Source organism: Balaenoptera acutorostrata, chromosome 3 (genome assembly GCF_949987535.1).
Source record: "Balaenoptera acutorostrata chromosome 3, mBalAcu1.1, whole genome shotgun sequence".
NCBI classification, from domain to species: Eukaryota; Metazoa; Chordata; class Mammalia; order Artiodactyla; family Balaenopteridae; genus Balaenoptera; species Balaenoptera acutorostrata.
In genome coordinates, this window is record NC_080066.1 from 88,568,126 (window position 1) to 88,588,259 (window position 20,134).

The window sequence follows — 20,134 nt, forward strand, 5'->3', positions numbered from 1 at the left end:
GTCTTAACTAATCGTTGTTGCTTGTTACTAGGACGTTAACTCAAAAGTCAGTCTTCAGCTGTGACATGTATACTAATTCCCTCATATAGTTCTATGTAAATACTTTTCTTTGTTATGGAACCATTGGATGTTCTTTATACAGTTTATATGAAATAGGCAGAGTTTGATATAAAATTCCTCTGAGGCAAGAAACTAATTATGCTGTTGATCATGTGCCTCATGCCTTGTTTACTTCTGTGACTGTGAACATCCAAGGAAAACAGGTACTGTGCCACCTCTGGGAGCAGAAATAGGCACAGTGAAAGTTCTGCTTCCCTTGATGCTATAAGGGAATGTTTTGTTTGTTTGTTTGTTCTTAATATAAATCATCACTGGCAGAGTGTTCATGGCTATTAAAAGCCAGTCTCAAGGCTGCAGATGTGCCTGCCTGCCAATTACACAAGCAGCATGTTAACCTGAGGCAGGGACAGAGGCCTGGAAAAAGCCTCCGCAGTTTTTAGATCTCCATCAACAACTGCAAACACGCACCATGGTACTAGGAACACAGAGGACTACAAAAACTGATGATAAAAGTTACCACAAAGCCTTTGTGGTTCTTAAAATTTTAACTCACAACAAAAACAGTGAACGTGTAGATAAGAACAACCAAAGAATTTAGTCTAAGTTGGCTTGTTTGGCTCTTACTTCACAAAAGCGATGTGGAGCTATGTAGAACACCATAATGAGATACATATACATAAAATGCTTAGTCCACTGCTTGGCATGTAATAGGGGCTGAGAAAAGGGAAGTTCTCACCTAGGAGACTTCCTTACAGATGACAGATCATCTGAAAGTCTATAGGAGAAGGACCTAGGTCGATGTCAGATAGTCTTCATTTTCTTAATAATAACATCGTTTGCCTAATTACATTAGGCAGTTTCTTTAGCAAAAAAATAATTTAATTTCTCCCCCTTTTCCTCCTTTCCCAAGATATTGACGAGTGCTCTCTTCCGAACATCTGTGTTTTTGGAACCTGCCACAACCTCCCTGGCCTGTTCCGCTGTGAGTGTGAGATCGGCTACGAACTGGACAGAAGCGGGGGGAACTGCACAGGTAAGGCATCCGTTTGCATGGAAATCTGTTCCCAGGCGTCCCAGGGGACCCAACTGTTGGGGCCTTGCAGGATCGCACAGGGATATCCGCAGAGTCACAAAAGAAAAGCAGGGATGAAGAAGCATTAGGAATCACAGAATAAATTTCTTCAGACCTGGAACTGATTAGATGTGAGCATGCAGAGGAAAAAGTTGAAGAGAGCTGAAGGTGCAGAATTAGTAGCCTAGAATCAAGCTCATGGTTACAGAGGGGCTTGCCGTTCCTTTTCTACTTGGGCACATTTTTGGAGAGTTTCCTTTTGAAGGATGTGCCCTGGGATCATGGGTTTTGTCTTGAACTTCTCTGCTGAGATACCCACTCCTTCCGAGCCCTGGCCTGTTGGTGGTCACCAGAGAACGCGGTACCTAGAAGTCAGCCACTCATTTCTAGTGTGTAGATCATTTTCTCCTAGAGCAAAGAACTCTTCAGGAACATTAAAAAAAAAAAAATTAGAAAAGCCATAGCGGGCACTCTGTAGACCCTCACTGGTTGATTTCGGCACTGAGTTAAGACTTTGAGAGCCATTTTCAGTTCTCCACCCTAGCGTCCCCTTCGATTCAAGGATACTAAGGAAATAAGTTCCATTCTGTATGGGCTCAGGATTTCAAGAAAACCCTAATTATTCCAGCTGCCTAAACAAGCCATGACTCAGTGGCTCTCCAGTTATGACCACCTCCAACACCTCCCTGAAATTGCTCAGGACTAAGGTATTCTTGCCCAAGCACACCTACTTCTCTTGGTTTTTCAAAAAACTATTATGACACCAAGCCGGCCTCTAGCACACAAGCAGGAAGTCACCTCTCCACTGCCATGCCTTCTCCTCAGTTCTCCAAATCACCACCAGCATCATTCTACCCACCCTGATTTCTGTTAGTCTATCCTGTCCCTCTAAGGTCACATGCGATTTGAGCAAAAGAATTTTACCACAATGGAACCTCCAAGAGGGTTACCAGGGCCGAGCAGGAGGACCGGAGCAGAAAGTATCATCCTCATTTCCCAATCTCTTCTCTCTGAATCAGCGTGTCTGTTCTTGAATATTTTACACGTATTCAAAATAGACAAAAGGATTGCACAGGGGTGGAATTTGCCAAAACCCATGTCTTAAATATCTGGAATTCTGTACATGTTTTTGGAATAGAAACTGAAAGGGAAATATTCAACCCAGCATCAGTGATGGGAAAGAGACTCTTAGCAGGCCTGAAGAAACACGCTAGGCCTTGTGTGTGCGTTTGTGCTTGCGCTCAGCTGCACCGAGGCAAGCACGCCCAGCGGGGGAGGCAGCAGAAGTCTCCTGCTCCTGACGGTTCCCTGGGACATCTTGCTCTCATTTGATAAAATAACAAGCTGCACATATTAAATATATTTTCTTAAAACCTGTGTCTGAAGTTTTGGTTGACCGAGGTCACAGTAGTGTTTTGCTTTCAGTTACCTTCACTGAAATATTTTTCCTAGTTCCAAAGTTATATTTTCTCCTGATGACAAATTTGAATGCTAAATGTGTTCCAGGGGAAAAAGACCAAAGACTATGACATATTTCCTGCCTGAGGGGTTTTATTTCAGAAGTGGAAGACTATATTTCTAGGGGTAATTACAACTGGAAACTCTTAAAAATTCTAGTTGGGAGCCCTAGATTTGGTGCTACCGTTTTATGGCGATGCCTTCTCCGCGTTGGCTCGGGTGATAACGCTGCCCCTTGCTGTTTGGTTTTAGACGTTAATGAATGTCTGGATCCAACCACGTGTATCAGTGGGAACTGTGTCAACACCCCAGGCAGCTATACCTGTGACTGTCCACCCGATTTTGAGCTGAATCCAACTCGAGTTGGCTGTGTTGGTAAGATCTTAAAAACTTTTCAGAGAAACGCACTGTTTGTTATTTTTAAAGCAACATTGAACGTTGCATCCTCAAAGTGTTAAAAAGTAATCGTATAAAAATTTAAACATTTCCTAAATATGGTTTATACTTTCAGGTCCTTTTCTCTAGGTAAATTCCCAGTATATGTGTTTGGGCACTTTTTAGTTTCTTAGTAAATTATGGTTATTAAAACAGTTTCGGAAGTGGGTTTTCAACCCATTTTCAACCCTTACGTAGAAAGAATTTGCCTGACGCTTTTTTTGTTTGTATATGGTAAATAGATACCCGCTCTGGAAACTGCTATTTGGATGTTCGACCTCGAGGGGACAATGGAGATACAGCCTGTAGCAATGAAATTGGAGTTGGCGTTTCCAAGGCTTCCTGCTGCTGTTCTCTGGGTAAAGCCTGGGGTACTCCTTGTGAGCTGTGCCCTTCTGTGAACACATGTAAGTGGACAATCCTCCTATTTATTATTATCATTCCAGCTCAGTCCAGTTCTCCTTTCTAGCTCCAGAGAATAGGAGCCACAGAGGCAGGGAGCTGCCACTGGTCTCTACTCTTTAATCAGAGAGGGGAGATCAGTCCTTGCAGCCCTGTTGAAGAATCCCACTCCCAATTTGGAAGTCAGAACATGTCCCCAGTTGGCTTGCACTAAAAGGTCAAGTAGGGCAGGCAACATCTCATTTCTGTCTGAGTGAAAAGAAGATAGCAGTATTTTAAAGAAGATTTTCCAGGCTAGGTTACTGATATCGTATTAGGACACATTGATCTCTCCTCTTGTCATCCGTTGGCTAGTCTTAGAAGCTCTAGGACAGACGGGAGTTTCCCTGGGTGAGAAAGAAGCAATTAACTAAGCAAATATGAAATGGAAGATCATTCCATTCTTGTGGTGTGACTTGAAAGAAAGCTTTAGAGTGTGATTTTAAGGACGTAGATAATGTCTTCTAAAAACATAAAAGGCTTTCCTTTCTTTCTAAGTGGATGCTGTATTACGATTTAGAGTCAGATGTAGCTTCTGGGGCAAAGGTCAGTGGCTGCTGCCTACAGGGTATATTGGGATAGGTATTGATTCTTTCCTTGCTGAAGGGTCACTTATTTACTTTTTCTAAAATTATTTGTTGAATACCTAAAGGATGTACTTTGGGTGTGCAGAGGTGATAATTTATGGATAATTGGATGGCTAATTCTCGTCTAATGGGTGGTTCCTGCCTTCCAGGAGTGTACAGTCTAGCAAAATATGACCTAAACATAAGAGCTGTAATTCAATGTAGACCTCAATAAGGCAAGAAAGAAGAGCAGACTCAGTGCCATGAGTGGGAGAAAGAGCACACCTGGTTCCAGTTAGGACTGTGTCACTTGCCACCCATGTAACTTTGGAGTCAGCAAGCCTGTTTCCTCATTCATAATATGCCTCATAGGAGTAAATGAAGTCACTCATGTAAAGCACTCAGCACAGGGCTGGATGCTTGGCAGGCACCTCCTTCTCTCCTTTATTCAGAAGGGGAAGTCAGTTGTGATTGGCACTGTGTGGTGATAACTTGGTGCATGTTTTAATTGGGGCTTGAAGGAAGGGTGTGACATGAAAGAGGGGACTTAAAAAGAGTGGATGATTGCAGAAAGGGGAGAGAAAAATAAAAGAGGAGGACAGTTAATTTCACTGATGTTGAAAGAATCAAAGCAAGATGGTTAGGTGGGGGGCAGGGGGAGTCGGTTCTATTGAGTAACAGTGATTAACCAAGCGATAGAGGTCCACCCCACCTCAAACTGGATCAGAGCTAGAACTGCAATACATACATATATACATTTATGCATATATACATATAATTTCAGAAATCGAGGAGGGGGATTATCAGATTTGGAAAGACCATGATCATTATGAAAGAACTGATTCTTACAGACGCTTGTCAGGATGATACAGCAGATTCGGGTCATTCTCATCCAGGTGTTCCTGTATGGATCACACTGCTGGTGCATGGCACTGAAAGAAATGTTTTCGAGTGAAATACTTGGATGACAGAATTAATGGAGGGAATCAAAGGACACTGTAAAAAGTTGGTTTTGGAAACCAGGGGAATTAGTGTTGCCATCCATAGAAACAGAGGGGCACGAAAGCTCTCTAGTCATTAAGGAGAGAAGTGGGATGGGAACCAAGAAAGAACAGCTTTTCCTAAGGCTCTGTTTGGAAAGGGTTTTGGAGACAAGCTGATTAACAATATGAAGGGAAGTTGTGATTCCCAGGAAGTAAGACCGAACAAAACATAAAAATGGAGGAGATGGTTACAAGATAAAAAGGGAAAGAAAAATCTTTAAAAAGAAATAATGATGGAGATAGAGAATAAAATAGTTCATAAGAACATAAGACCAGAGAGTAGGCGGAAGGTTCAGAGACTGAGGACAGTAGCCTTACATTTGGCAGACATAGAAAAAGCCATTTGAAAGGACAAGTATATACAAAGATGTTAAACCTGCTTGAGGTGAGTGGGGTAACTGCCAGAGATTCCTGAAAATGAATATTTTCAGATGGATATGTCAGTTTTTCTCTTGAGGATACTATTTCTAGAAATTTTAGATTCAGAAGAACTGTCTGATTTTTTTGTTTGTTTGTTTCCATAGCTGAGTACAAAATTCTTTGTCCTGGAGGAGAAGGTTTTCGACCCAACCCTATCACGGTTATATTGGAAGGTAATTCTGTTTCGCTGATCTTAAAGCGCACACCTTTGGAACTGCCTCGGGTTTATTTACAATGCTGTCGTTGTCATTTTGATAGATATCGACGAGTGCCAGGAGCTCCCAGGGCTGTGCCAAGGCGGGAAATGTATCAACACCTTTGGCAGTTTCCAGTGCCGCTGTCCGACGGGCTACTACCTGAATGAAGACACCCGAGTGTGTGATGGTAAATAGCCCTTTTAGGATGACAGGTTCTTTCAGATATTAAGAACTGACCTCAAAAACCAGCATACAGTTAGTCACCAGGGAAACTGAGACTCTAGCAATACAGCACAATAGTCCAAGTGCAAACATGGCCAGGAAACGATGCCACACATGTGGCAGCTTGCGCTCATGTTAGTGACAGAATATCATGTCCAATACACCCTAAATCGCTCTCTTTTTTTCTTTTTTTTTTTTTTGAGAGAAACGGTGTTTTGTTATCTTGAGCCATAGTCCTGTTTATGCCTGCAGAGTTTTCCATGCTCTTCAGAAAAGCCATTTTTATTGGAGTAGCACAGGTCTCGTTTCAGTGGCTTCTATACTCTGGACAGTTCTGGGCTCTTCTTCTTGTCCTTTACCACTTATCATTTGTACTAAGCATTTAAATGCGCTTCTCTTTGGAGGCAGCCCCTTTGGTTTTATGATGCAAGTGATGACTCCTGTTCATCCTGTGTTACTGGGAAGATGGAGACTATCGACCACTGTTAGCTTTCAGAGCACGTGGACCATTGACCAGCGTGGGGAAATGGTTTTCATCTATATACAGGAGTCACACGACAGATTTGGGAAGAGACCTCCCTGTGTCCTGGAGGGGAAATATTCCTCTGGTTCTCCAAAAGGCTTATTAGGTGACCTCGGCAGTGACAACCTTGTTGAGTATTAGTCAAGCATCACAATACACATGACACAGCTTAAGACCCATGGAGTTAACAAAAATTAGAATCAACCCCTGTGTTTGAAAATGGGGAAGGAGGCGTGATATACCTACTTCTGTGCTGTCTTACCAGTGCAGATTCATGAAGCCAGTTTTTGATGGCTTCAGGATATATCATATCCTTCCTGAGATTTTGTGAACATATGAAGTACCTAGCTATCTTCCTGAAAGATACTTGAGAGTTATAATTTCTCCACATTACCATCACTGCACGTGTTTGAGGATGTTTTGGACTCGTTTATTAAGAACTCATATCAGAAAGTAAAATTTCCTTTTCTAAAACTCCTCTCCTGAAAATGCACACATTAGCACAGACTAAGGACACTGATGAATGAAACATCCATTTTCCTTATCCAGGTTGCGAAGTGCCCTGTGGATTTTCTCCAAGACCATCAACATTTATATTGACACTGAGTACCAGACCATTCCAAAGAGTGAAATTTCCATATTCACATACCACTTTCTCTTTGGATTATAGATGTGAACGAATGTGAAACTCCCGGAATCTGTGGTCCAGGGACATGTTATAACACCGTGGGCAACTACACCTGTATTTGCCCTCCAGACTACATGCAAGTGAATGGGGGGAATAATTGCATGGGTAAGTCCCAGCTTTTGTTTATAGTGCATGTTTGTTTGGTCCTCATCTGCAAAGAGAAAAAGAGCTTCCGAGCCAGCAATTAGTCCTCAGCATTATGTTACTCATAAGAGCGAGTACTGCCACCCTTTCACTGAGAGAGCCTCCTCCCCTGTAAAGCATAAGCTGGGCCTTTTCTCACCACCTCGTGTGGGTGGTTGGGAGTTTTCTTTAAAATGTAATGTTGGAAAATCCCAAACAAAGGTTTAATAGTACTTCTTTTGTTTGACTTTGGGTGTATCTTTATACAACTATATTTACAGCACTGACCTACAGTATTAAAACATCATGAGTCGGAAATGAGAAAATCACTGCCAAATAGCAGGGGAGAATTGTTACTAGGAGACTGGGTGGAGAGTCACGTAAAGTTTATTAACACCGCAGCTACATAATGACTAAGTTCTGTGGCACAAAACAACAGGGAATATATTTCTCAAAGTCCTTTTTCTTGTAGCAGCGTAGGACGACGGAGAGCTGTGTGAGAGCAGGCTTTTCCTGCCCTGATTGAAGTCAAGTTACAATACACTTCAAAAGAGATTCACTCCTTAAGTATCCCCTTAGAATCTCCCTGTTGTGATTTCCCCATGGCATCACCAATCCCTTAACTTCCTCCTTTCTTCTAGATATGAGGAGAAGCTTGTGCTACAGGAACTATTACGCCGACAACCAGACCTGCGACGGAGAACTGTTGTTCAATATGACCAAGAAGATGTGCTGTTGTTCCTACAACATTGGCCGGGCCTGGAATAAGCCCTGTGAACAGTGTCCCATCCCAAGCACAGGTGAGTTTTAGTTTCACCGTTACCAGAAAGATAGCTCGGTACATTACCCACAAATTGTTGGGGAAATGAATCTCAGCAAGGAAGAAAAGGGTGCATCGTTGATCTTCATAAGAAAAGATTAGCTCACAAGGGCAAATAGTTAAATTCACAGTTGATCTTGGTCCTTGCAGCTGAAAACTGAGTCACAGAATATGCTTTCTAATTTATACCCAGGTTCATTCACCAGACGTATAGACTCAGTATATCACAAAAATATAAACACTGTTATCATTGTTATGGAGTCTGCCATATGACTAAAAGTCTGGAAACATTGGGCAAAGCAGTATGACAAATAAGTAAACCATAGTCCTATCAGTTTTACTTATTTATAACTAATCTTGTTCCAGAAAGAATTCAAGGTGGCCCACAAAGATGCAAATGTAAAATAAGAAGGCCTAATGCAAATGGCAGGCAAGGGTAAGAAACTCAGAGCAAGGAACAAGGGTAATACACACGATCCACGTTGGGAATTCCTACACACTTGCCAGCAACGAGCAATAACTTGGGCTCTAAACCTTCTAGCAGCTCATATAGAGAGAGATGTGATCGAATCTAAGAGTCTCAATGACCACAAAGCAAAATCAACACTAAAGACAAGCAGAAAAGATCAACTCCTTGATATTGAGATCTTAGAGAAATTTCTTCTTATATCCTCATGCAGAAAAATCCAAATAATGTTATCTGTTTGGAAAAAAAAAGTCTAATTTACATCTTAGCAGTAAATGAAGCAAAAACTTTGGTGCAGTGTTCTTACATGGTAGATGATATATGTCATATATATCATGAGGACATCGTTTACTAATGATGATCTAGATTATCTTTATGATTTAGATTGAATGAACTACCATGCAGAGTATGATCTGAGAATTGTGTGGGACCTACTCCATTCCCCACAGTGATATGTAAAATCCTAAACCTATTGTCTGGTGCTACCTGACAGTGCATAAAACAGAAGATTCTTTTTTAGTATATACCATTTCATCCATTGTTTTCTCTGGAAAGAGTGTAATAACCATTACTTAGAATTACGAGTTGTCTCCACTCTGCAAGATGTTGTTCGACCAGGGGTTGGTAAACAAGAGCCCATGGGCCAAATCCAGCCCTCCTCCTATTTTTGTATGGCCCACAAGCTAAAAATAATTTTGACATTTTTAAATGGTTGGAAAAAAAGTCAAAGGAATGATATGTCATGACCTGAAAATTTTATGAACTTCAAATTTTAGTAAATAAAATTTTACTAGAATTCAGCCCCACTAATTTATTTACATATTATCTATGGTTGCTTTCGTGAAATAGTTGAGTAGTTTCAACAGAGACTGCACAGCTTGCAAAACCTAAAATATTTACTTTTTAGCCCTCTAAGAAAAAATTTGCTGACCCCTGATCTTGACCAATGGCCTTCAAATCTTTTGATCATACATACCTATCGTTAAAAAACCTGGAGGTTACACACACTTGCTGTGTGTATTTACAAGTAAAAGTATATGTGTTTATGTCTCTATATGTTTGTTTTCAATTATATTGAGAAATGCATTGATTATTTTCATAAACTGTTCTATTATAAAAGATACACAAAATTAATTTTAAAATTGGATTTTACAAAGACAGACATCCTAGTATTTTCTTTTTTACCTTGATGGATCATTGTACATTCCCCTGCAGACTACTTTGGAGATCTCTGATAAAGACTATCATTTACTTTCAGAAATATCTGTCTGAGTTTTAAGAATCTGCATACTCTTAATATAAAATGCAAGGTTTCGTCTTCATGTTGAATATTGGCCAAATCCAGCCATGGTTGTTCATTAGCTATGCAGTCTGCACACATTTTAGGAGTCCCTGAAATTTGGATGGTCAGTGGAGGTGGCGTGACACTTGTTGGAAGTGGACCCTCACTCCTTTTTTTATAAGGAAATAAAAGCACTAGGAAGAGAACATGTTACATTTTGATTAAAATACTTTTGGAAACCTTTTACTAATTTTCAGTAGGTTTGACCCACAAGGCAATGGCCATCTTGAGCTTAAATTGATACCATACTATACTGGTTACACTCATGATCTGGAATTACAGAATCGCAGAGTTAAAAGGGACCACAGATGACATTTAGTGCATCCTTTATTATCAACTTTGATGAATTCAGGTGAAGGAGAGAAAGATAAAGGGTCAGGGGGAGGGAGAGAGAGAGAACAAGAGAGCTGCACCAAAAGAAATCCAGCTCCAAAACTTGAAGTAATGAGGTAAGTTGGTTGTTTGACGTGAATTAGTCATTAATAGACCTCATATCAAGAACTTAGCTAGATTTGCCATGGTCTCCCCCAGTCTATCGAGGAAATGGCTTTTGTATACATTCGTTAAATCCTAGATCCCTTAATGCAGAGTGGAAAGAGGCACTCATGCCAGTCCCTGGGTTCAGAGCTGAACAACATCCTTATAGAAACCCAGATTCCTACAGGCAAGATCATACAAATGAGTGGCATATGATATAGAAACCTCTGCTTCTGCCTCATTATTACATCAACATGAGGTCACTTTTCCTTCAGTGTTTGTCTTAAGGAGAAGTTTACACCATCTGTAGGAATTTTCAGATTAATTTTTTATTTTAAAATTTTCAAAATACAGGTAAATACCTTTCAAGAATGGATACAAAGTAATTTTGTTCAGCCTAATTATTGCTCTCTGCTGACCCCTGTTCCCACCCCGCTCAACCCACCTTTGTTCAATCACTGCAGATGAATTTGCTACACTCTGTGGAAGTCAAAGGCCAGGATTCGTCATCGACATTTACACTGGTTTACCTGTTGGTGAGTTGTGATGCCTTTGTTGGAACTTTTTGTCTCTGCCTTTGTGTTAAGAAAAGGAAGTACACACTGTTATTTTCTCAGTTTGCTTTTTTTTTCTTAGAAGGAACAAATCATTAAACAGTGCCATTTAGCTTTATTGAAACTCTGATTCTTAGTTTGAAACAAACAGTACAGACACCCTGTGTAGCTCCACCTAATTGGCAGCAGCATTTGTCGGTCATGATTAAGGGGACTGGAAAGCTTTTCACAGAATTACAATCAAGCTTAGTTAAACCAACCCTAGGCATCAACAAAGAGAGATTCTGGGAGTAGGGCCAGTTGACGTTTGATTTGACTATAATTCCCAATCCTTCCATCTGACTAAGACCTGCGTTTAATATGACTGTTCATACCAATCCTTATGTGTAGGTGGATCAATTTTATCTCACGTAGAATCTCCTCAGGTCATCTGCTTTGGGATTTTTAGATGTGAAATTAAAAAAAAAAAAAAATCTTTCCAATCTGAGGCCCTGTCTGGTAACTGGAGCAGACACCACTGCAGTGCTAGTGAAGCTTATGCAAGATTCAGAAGTACTGCACAGCGTTCAGCCAATGGAAGTGATGCCTTTGTGGTTTAAAACCAAATAACATGAAAGCAGATGGAAAGCTACTGCATTCTCAGAGTCTTTCCCCAGTGTGATTTATACGGCTCCTTAGATGCCCCTGTTAATTCTGAGCAGTTGTGTCTAGTAGCAAACATCACCACTTGGTCTGTTCCATCTTATTCCTAATAAGTAAACTGAAATCCACATCAGCCTTTCCAATGACCTTGTTTAAGAAAACAAGGGTCTGCTCCAGCAATCAGCCTGGCTCTCTTAGTGCCAAATACATATGGCTCCGTAGCCTAGTCAACATCCAAAGAAACTTCATGATTTGGAAAGAAAACCTGTTAAATGGCATTGGCCTGAAACACCCGGCTCTAGCTGCTTTGTTTTTCCCCTTCCCAAAACAGATCTTTTCATCTCCTTAGAATCTCTGATCTGAAGATAAGCGGTCTTTAATTGTAGAGTCCATCGTTCTCCGTGGATGGACCAGGCGTGTACCCCAGCAAGGCCTACCTTCTAATGTTGGCAGCAGGCAAAGACTCAAAATAGCATGAACAACATCCACTAATAAAGCCGGAAAGGCCTCAGACATCGTCTAGTCCACATCAGCTAGGCCTTGCCTTACCGTTGAGGGGACAGAGGCCGAGACAGGGGAAGGGACTCAGCTGAGGTCACCTGGCTAATTAATAACAGAGCTGAGACCAGAATCCAGTCCTGACTCACAGCTTGCTTTGCCGCTAGCTCTTGAAAACTGGAAATGTGATAGTTAGCAGTATACTTATTGTTAGCAAATTCCAGCATGACAAAATATTTAGATGACTGAGAAACTTTGTTTTTTTTAAGCTTTATACTCTTCTTCTGAAAGGTCTGAAGATTGTTGGCATATAGAACCCATTCGTGTGGGGTTAAAACTATAGCAAGTTTATTAATCTTGTCTTTAAACATAAACTTTTCCAAGTTGAAGTTCAAATGGAATCCAGACAGGAAAAGAAAATATAATTTTTAATATATGCTTTTGCTCTTTTATGCCTAACAATGGCTAGAAATTTGACCCAGCCTGTTATTGTTAAACTTGAAAATACATCTCTTATATTTAAAACAAATGAATGTGAACATAACATTTCATGTTTTAACCCGTACCTAGTTCAAGAATGTCTGAATTTTTTTTTTTTTTGCTTTTTGCTGATAGTTCATAGTTGTGATATTTCTTTGCCTAACTTTTTAAGAACATGAATGACAAATGTGTGAAAAATCTAAAACATAATTACTTGTATTCAAAATGGAAATATACCCTTTGATATTCTAAGCTGGTTTACTTCCATTAAAGAGGTCAATTTGTCCTCAGACAAAATCAAGCCCTTTAGAAAAACGTCCAACATAAGTCCATGTCCTGTCAAATTTCTCCTTTAAAACAGATTGGCTTTAGGGTGTGATTCTTCTGAAAGCTCTTGTGAGTTCCACTTAAGTCTATAGCCATCTTCTTACAATTTATGCAAACAAAGTATCTTGCAGAGGCTCCTGACTGTGATATGTAAAGTAAAGTATCTCAACAACAATAACAGAAACCTAATGGATTGGAAAGACCAAAGCTTTACATTCCCTCCCGGCCTCTGAAGTGTTTTGTGAAACTCTGCCAGAGGGCTGGTAGAGGGGCCCTCTGGGAATAACAAGCACTTCGCTAACGGTTTTGTGAAGATTGTTTGACTGTGGAAAAGCATACGAGAGACAGGACAGCCTGTTAGCAGATTCCTGGTATCGAATCCCAACTCTGCCTCCTGTTGGCTGTACGGTCTTTGGCAAGTTCCATGCTCTCACTTGGCCTTAGTTCCATCATCTGCATCATGAGGATAGTCAAGAGTACCTAGAGACCATCTCATAGGGTGGCCCTGATGATTTGGTAACTAAATCCAGCTTAAATGCTTGAGAAATATACCAGGCATATAGCAAGGGAGACACTACTGTTACTGTCACTGTTACCGTTATTATCCTAGAGGACACTGAATGGTCGGGAGTTCAGAGCAGGTCAAACAGCGAGTGGACCCACCAGGCTGGTGAGGAGACCAGACTTGCCCACGTGGCTCCTTCAGCAGCTGGCCAGCCTGCTTTAGCAGCCTGGGTCCTGGCCCTGCTCTCACTCCTACTTTGGTCCTGTTTTAATGCTCACCAACCCCACTTCCAGGTACTGGCTCTTCATTGAATACATTTTAATTGGCACTTAACATTTGTCAGACAGTGTACCAGGGGCCGGTTAACACCGTAGCGTAGAAGCCAGCCCCAGCGCCTGGGCTTGGGAAGCCACGGTCTACTGTGACAGTCCTTCCTTGGTGCTTGCTCTGTCTTCATGGTCAGCCCAGGCCCAGCTTACATCCCCAGACCTGACTTAACCTCCTTTCGAAAGCCATATGAAGGAGAAAGGGGGTGTTGAAGTGGAATTTGGAAGATCAGAGTTGGCCGTGACCATGGGCACCTCCTCTGTTCTTCACCAGCTCTCCTCTCCCATTCTAGACCAACACCACCACACACTTGGGGTAGAGAGACCACTTTCTCTTGGCAGTCACTTTTATTCTACTCATCTGGTGCACAGGGCCCGGTGGGGACAAAGATGGCTCCTACCTGGACAAAGCCGATGTTATAAAACAAAACCAGAGAAACAGATAGTCAGTCAGATAGACACATGCGTGTCTGACACGCAGTCTAGTTATCTCAATTTGCCGTTCACTGACGTCCCCGCTTCCATCACCACCCCAGCACACACGCACACACGCACACACGCAAGCACGTACACACACATACACAGGCACTTTCTCTTCTTTGGCTTTAGACCTTACATAGAATGAATTAGAAGCAGCTGACTTCCAATTCCAGTTTACCCTGCAGAGGGACCACGTGCCGTTCCGTCACTCACACGTACCTGCTCTGTTTCTAGATATCGATGAATGTCGGGAGATCCCAGGGGTCTGTGAAAATGGCGTGTGTATCAACATGGTTGGCAGCTTCCGATGTGAATGTCCAGTGGGCTTCTTCTATAATGACAAGTTGTTGGTTTGTGAAGGTAAGAGCGGCTGTCACTATATCGCATCCAGAAATGAGCCACCCGATGAGCTACATACCCACACACACACACGTGGTCAATTTCACAACATTGGAATTTCAGAAATCCATCAAACTCTAGCAATAGTGAAGGGTACCACGTGGATCAACAGACATTTCATGTAAAAATTCCCTAGCACGCAGCGGGGAAAGCAGGATGTCCATTCCCCAGCCCTCTCCCCCCCACACACAATGTATTAGATTTCCCAGCTGATATGGAAAAGCCTCGAGATCCCGGGTGTGTCCGATAGATGGCTATTGTTTCACATTGCTTGAAAGTGAGCATGAGTGGTGGGCAGTCATCTTGAGCTGAACCTCAAAATCAGTGTTCTCTTCCAAACGGAGCCTTTGCTCCTCCCAAGTGAAAACAAGGTTAATGCAAATATTTCAAATGCATGAGAGAACTCCAAATGGCAAGAACAGCAAATTCGATTTTATATGAAGAATGTTGGCATGCGTGCAAATGGTACTTTTTTCATTTTCAAATTACCTCCGCTTGCCATGTGTTTGTGCTGTGATTCTGCGCATTCCTTACCGCACTTCATATTTTTCCGACATCTGGGGAAGATAGTGTTCTTTTACATTTTAGTAAAAGGGACGTTACTGGTTATTAAATATACCATGGGCCCTAGGACAGCTAGAATAATTTTCTATTTAATACTTAAACTTAGAGCCTCTAGCAGAGTTTTTGTTCATGTTAGAAAGGCTTATTGCTCCTTAGAGCATGTATTAGAGCACATAGGTCAACATTTTAATATTAAAAAAATCTTTTTCTCCTAAACTGGGGACAACTTATAGACCATGAGTCAAGTTACAGCCCCAAGCACATGCTTGTTAAATTCTCCTCACCAGGCTTTCTGTTCCTATGGCCAAGTTGGCCCACGTCCCTTCCTCTGCCTGCTCTGCGGGGGAGTGGGAACAGGGTGACAGCCATTCCTAGCCTTCCTAAGGAGATAGTCATTTCGGGCTTTGGTTCGGGCCCTGGGCTTCAGGTCGTCAAGGATCAGGTGTGGGGAGGAGGCACGATGTGGGAATGGAGAAGAGAGCCCACAGCAGGTGACCTTATAGTGCGAGAGGTGGTTGCCTGCTCATAGCCACTGTCTTCCACCTGTCGTACGTGCCTCAGGATGTCTGCCGCCTTCTGTGGCATCTCCCCTTCTCTTCCATTCAGAGCTGGTTACTTTACCCAGGTGCCTCTTTGGCACTTAGATCTGCTGAAGCAGCAGCCGTTGGCCAGAAACCAGAGGCAAGGCCACCCAGGGCCACCACGTCAACCTAGACCTTGCTACACACATGAGACTGAACACCTACAGCTGCACCAGCGTAAGGCACTTTGCTGTCAGGGTAGCATTCAGTGGATATGGAGATTACAAAGCGCTCCAACTTTCGGTTTCCGTTTCGTAGGATATCCATCTTCAGGGTGAATGTTTAATCCAGGGTCAGCTGCTTCCCAGCACACTCTTAGCTCGCAGAATCAGAAAAGGAAGGTTGATTTAGTACATGCCTCAGCCAGACTGAAATTGGAATGGATTCCAGAAATGATTTAGGGAGGATCCATGTGTCTGCCCTCCCCAAGTATGTCTATAATCAGATGTTAGGCATCTGATGCATTACAGAAATGCTGGTCTGTGACACCGATTGGCTTCTCCAACTACACAAGGTACCCTCTGTGTTTCTGTACACCCTTCATTAAGAGCAGGGCAGGCCTGGTGGGTGAGGTGGTGCTGGGTCCTGGGTCCTGGGTCCACTGTAACCCAAGGTAGGCATATTCTGCTTCTGTATCTGTTGTACAGAGAGGCACACCCCATATTACACGGAAACTCCCACTGACTGCCAATAGTCCTGAGGTTTTCCCACCACAAAAGCACACACCTAGGAGGCCTGGGTTGATGTATTTGCCGCCCCCTTGTGGGAACTTCTTTGGCTGAGCCGACTTCTGCATGAAACCCCAGTACTGGTGCTGGGCTGACTCCCACCTGTGTTACAGGCTATTCCCTTTACTGGATTTAGACTGAATTAGAATGTTTCATAAGAGCAGGGGAAGGGAATATGTATTTTGCCCCATGCTATAGCCTGGACCGTGCAGTAACTTTTGCAATGCCATGAATTTGAACTGTATTAGGTAGCTGTTAAAATTTTTAAAAGATAGACAAACAACTCCCTGAGCATAGTCAAAGCCCTGGAGCACACAATATCCATTTTATTCTTTCCTTTGATAGTGAGCGTTTGGTTATTTTCAGTGGTTTTATGTGCAATCTCTCATGTTAAGTCTCCTTGATTTGACTGCCATGTGGCAGAAATTTAAGCAAGAGCCTGTGCAGCCCTGCAGTTCAAAGCACTGTCTGTGGACCAGGAGCACCCAGCATCACTTGGGAGCTTATTGGAAGCACAGAGTCTCAAGCCTCTCCCCAGACATGCTGAATCAGAGATGCCTTTCAAAAAAATCCGAAGTGATTCATATGCACGTTAAGGTTTGAGATGCTCTGCTCTGCAGACCTCACAACCTTCCAGACAAAAGCAACCCAACTGAATCCTAAAACCCCCAGGCTTTGAGCAAATACAAGATTTCCTAGGAAATCTTGGTCTATACCCGTATCAAGTCCTGGCCCTTGAAGCTGAGTTTCACAGCTTTTTCTAGACATGAGCAGCATTAGAAGCCATGTGTGGTGACAAATCAAGTATTTGCATTTCTGTAAAATATCTGTAAAACAGAAAAATTAGAAAACAAATTTTCCACCTTCCATGGTTTGTTCAGTTAGAACCGATCAAAACGAGAAAATATAAATCCACGTCGTGTGAGAGGCTTCATCGGCTTGACACCAGATTCTGCCCTCCCTGTAATTCAGTTCTCTCCTGCTTGTAGATATCGACGAGTGTCAGAACGGCCCGGTGTGCCAGCGCAACGCGGAGTGCATCAACACTGCGGGCAGCTACCGCTGCGACTGCAAGCCCGGCTACCGCTTCACCTCCACAGGGCAGTGCAATGGCAAGTAGTCCCCGCCGCCCAGCGCCCACCCGACGGGCCAGCCCCATTGAGCTGCAGAGACCTGGATTTCTTTGAGATGGCTAGGTTGAAGAATACGTGACTTCTGAGTTGTAGTAACTAAACTGGGAAAAAGGGGAAATTGTTGAAATGTCTTCACACTTAGCTCTTTTCTCCCTTTGGAGGTGTGACGTTTCCAAATTTGCCTCTCTGCTGCCCTGCTGCAAACACCCACCCCCACAAATGCACACACACACATACACACTCCCTAGCTGGTATTCAGGACCAAATACTTTTTTTTTTCCTTTCACATAATCCCCCTGGAGTGGGTTGAGGTTGTCACCATTCTGGCCACAAACCCCAAGTCTAGATGGCAAAGCTCTCCTGAGCTGGGCAAGATTAAACTGCACAAGCCAAGGAAAAAGAACCAACAGTATCACTTTTTCTCCTAAACAGCTTACACAACTGAGGGCAGCAAACGTTGAAAGCCTTTTATTTGCTATGTCACCTACAGTAAAATGAGAAACGATCCGCTAGAGGTTAAATTTTTTTGCTGTTCCCGTTTGTCAGGGATGCGGCAGAAATAAGAAGGATGATCGTGCAACCAACTTAAATTGATGGTAAAATTATTAGGTATCTGATGGTATCTTGCAGCCAGTGGTGTGAAAATAAAAACACTGGTGTTTCAGCCCAGGAGGAAAGTAGTACCTCAGAATGATTTTCATCTGAGTTTTTTAGTAATTATAAATCACTGTATATTTAGCAAGGAGGTCAGGAAGAGTGTGTTATTTTGCTTCTGGCTCATTTCACAAGGAATTTCCTGGATATTTTATGCATTTGTGAATGAAACAACACCAAGGAACGTGGTCAGATTTTCCTTGGATTTCCTTGCCCACCAGTGATTAAGTGGTGGGAAGTGCACTGCTTTCCGTACGGTATTTTGCATTGTTTTATGAGACTTTGCTGGGAAGAGGGTGTAATACCAGAACAAAAACTCGTTTTGAGAATCAAGACTTGTTTCGGGGGTTTAAAGGAACATGTGCAAGTATTCAGCATTTTGTCAGCAGAGCAGTTGTTATCCTGGTACTGAAAAAAAACAAAACAAAACAGGACAGGAAAAGTGAGGACGTCTCTGATATGAGTCACAATGCCCTCATGAAACTTGGCATTCATACCACTTCCCTGCATTTTGCTTGTAATTTATATTTATTTGAAACTGCGTGAAATAATTCCAATCAAAATAAGGAATTGCTGATAATATAGAACATGTCATTTCACACCATTTCATGCTCAGGCAAGATGAGGGAACAACTATTTTATACATCAAGACAAGACGTCCAACCAGGGCCTGCTGGGGCTTAAGCCCTGTCATGTTTTCTTGTAGAATAGTAACATAAATAAAGCTCATCCAGCGTTAACCAGCGATAAGTACTGTGAAGGAGTGTTGTCTGTAGCCAAATCTTCATTTCCCTCACTCATCGAAATCCTCACAAGAAAGGGAATGTACTTGAATTTGAGTTTTGCAGCTATTCAGCCTCTAGGGCTGAAGACTTCACTCTGGAAATGTCTTCACTTACATCTTACTTTTAAAATCTTTTAAAATGTCTTTAAATAGTGTCCTATACATGGCATTTTTTCAGACATATTATAAAATACTCTTGTCTTCCTGTGTTTAAGATGAAAAGAATTAAAATTTCCTTATCATAATAAGATTTTTATTTGAATCCATAAGTACATCATTTCAACAGCTGGCCACAATACCTGCATTGTTGCTGAGAGATTTTTAGAGAACAGTTAGGTATCGAAGCCGGATGCTGGTCTGACCTGAGGAGGCGTGGCATTAGAGCAAATGCAGCCCCCTTCTGAAATGTACTGCCCAGCTAAAGACATATTCTTCCCAGCCATTTCCTCATGGTCTCCTTTCTGTCTGCTGACTGCATGGGTGTTTTCCCCCAGTACCCTGTTTAAATCTCCTACCTCAACCTCAGACAGAACCTTCTGGGAGTTTAAATCTTGGTGCCTGTAGAAACCTAGTTTTCTGGTCTCAATACAAAGTGAATTTCACAGTTAAGTTCTCTAGAATTGTAACTTTCTCTTTCACCAGTAGAACTGCAAAGTAATCCACGTTTCATTTTTTAAAAATCATCATGAAATAGGCAATGTAGGAAAGAAAATTCCTAATTGAGGATCCCTTTCTAATAAGATTCTTAATGCTCTCCATTTTCTGTGGGTCCCAGAGATAAGACAGACCTGGTCCTTGCATTCTCCCAGATCCATATTACCAGAGGTTACCCAAGGTTTGGGCCAACCCTCCTCAAAATCAGCTCCCTCCACAGAGCTTGGCAATGGAAATCAATTTCCTCTGCCTATCTCAGGGAGCAGCTTGCTCATTTTAAATCCGTTTTCTCTGATGGGAATAATCCTAATTTGTTCACTAGCATTTCTGCATAGGCTAGCCGTAGCTCCCAAGCTACTCTATCCCAATTTCCCCTCTTCATGATATACTCAACCCCACCTGAGACTTTTAAAGGATATGGTGATTCATCAACTCTAAACGTTTTGCGTATTGGAAGGAAGTAGTTCTAAAA

General features: G+C 42.2%; 1 protein-coding gene across 1 annotated transcript in view; it reads left to right on the forward strand.

Annotated features, from left to right (window-relative positions):
• The window catches only part of FBN1 (fibrillin 1), a 254,846-nt gene that overhangs the window by 181,178 nt on the left and 53,534 nt on the right, over window positions 1-20,134 (forward strand). The window contains exons 35-44 of the mRNA XM_007170445.3: window positions 971-1,093; window positions 2,843-2,965; window positions 3,268-3,432; window positions 5,600-5,668; window positions 5,754-5,879; window positions 7,108-7,230; window positions 7,890-8,048; window positions 10,818-10,889; window positions 14,400-14,525; window positions 17,427-17,549. Coding sequence (XP_007170507.2) covers window positions 971-1,093; window positions 2,843-2,965; window positions 3,268-3,432; window positions 5,600-5,668; window positions 5,754-5,879; window positions 7,108-7,230; window positions 7,890-8,048; window positions 10,818-10,889; window positions 14,400-14,525; window positions 17,427-17,549 — 1,209 coding nt within the window. The remainder of the gene's footprint in view (window positions 1-970; window positions 1,094-2,842; window positions 2,966-3,267; window positions 3,433-5,599; window positions 5,669-5,753; window positions 5,880-7,107; window positions 7,231-7,889; window positions 8,049-10,817; window positions 10,890-14,399; window positions 14,526-17,426; window positions 17,550-20,134) is intronic.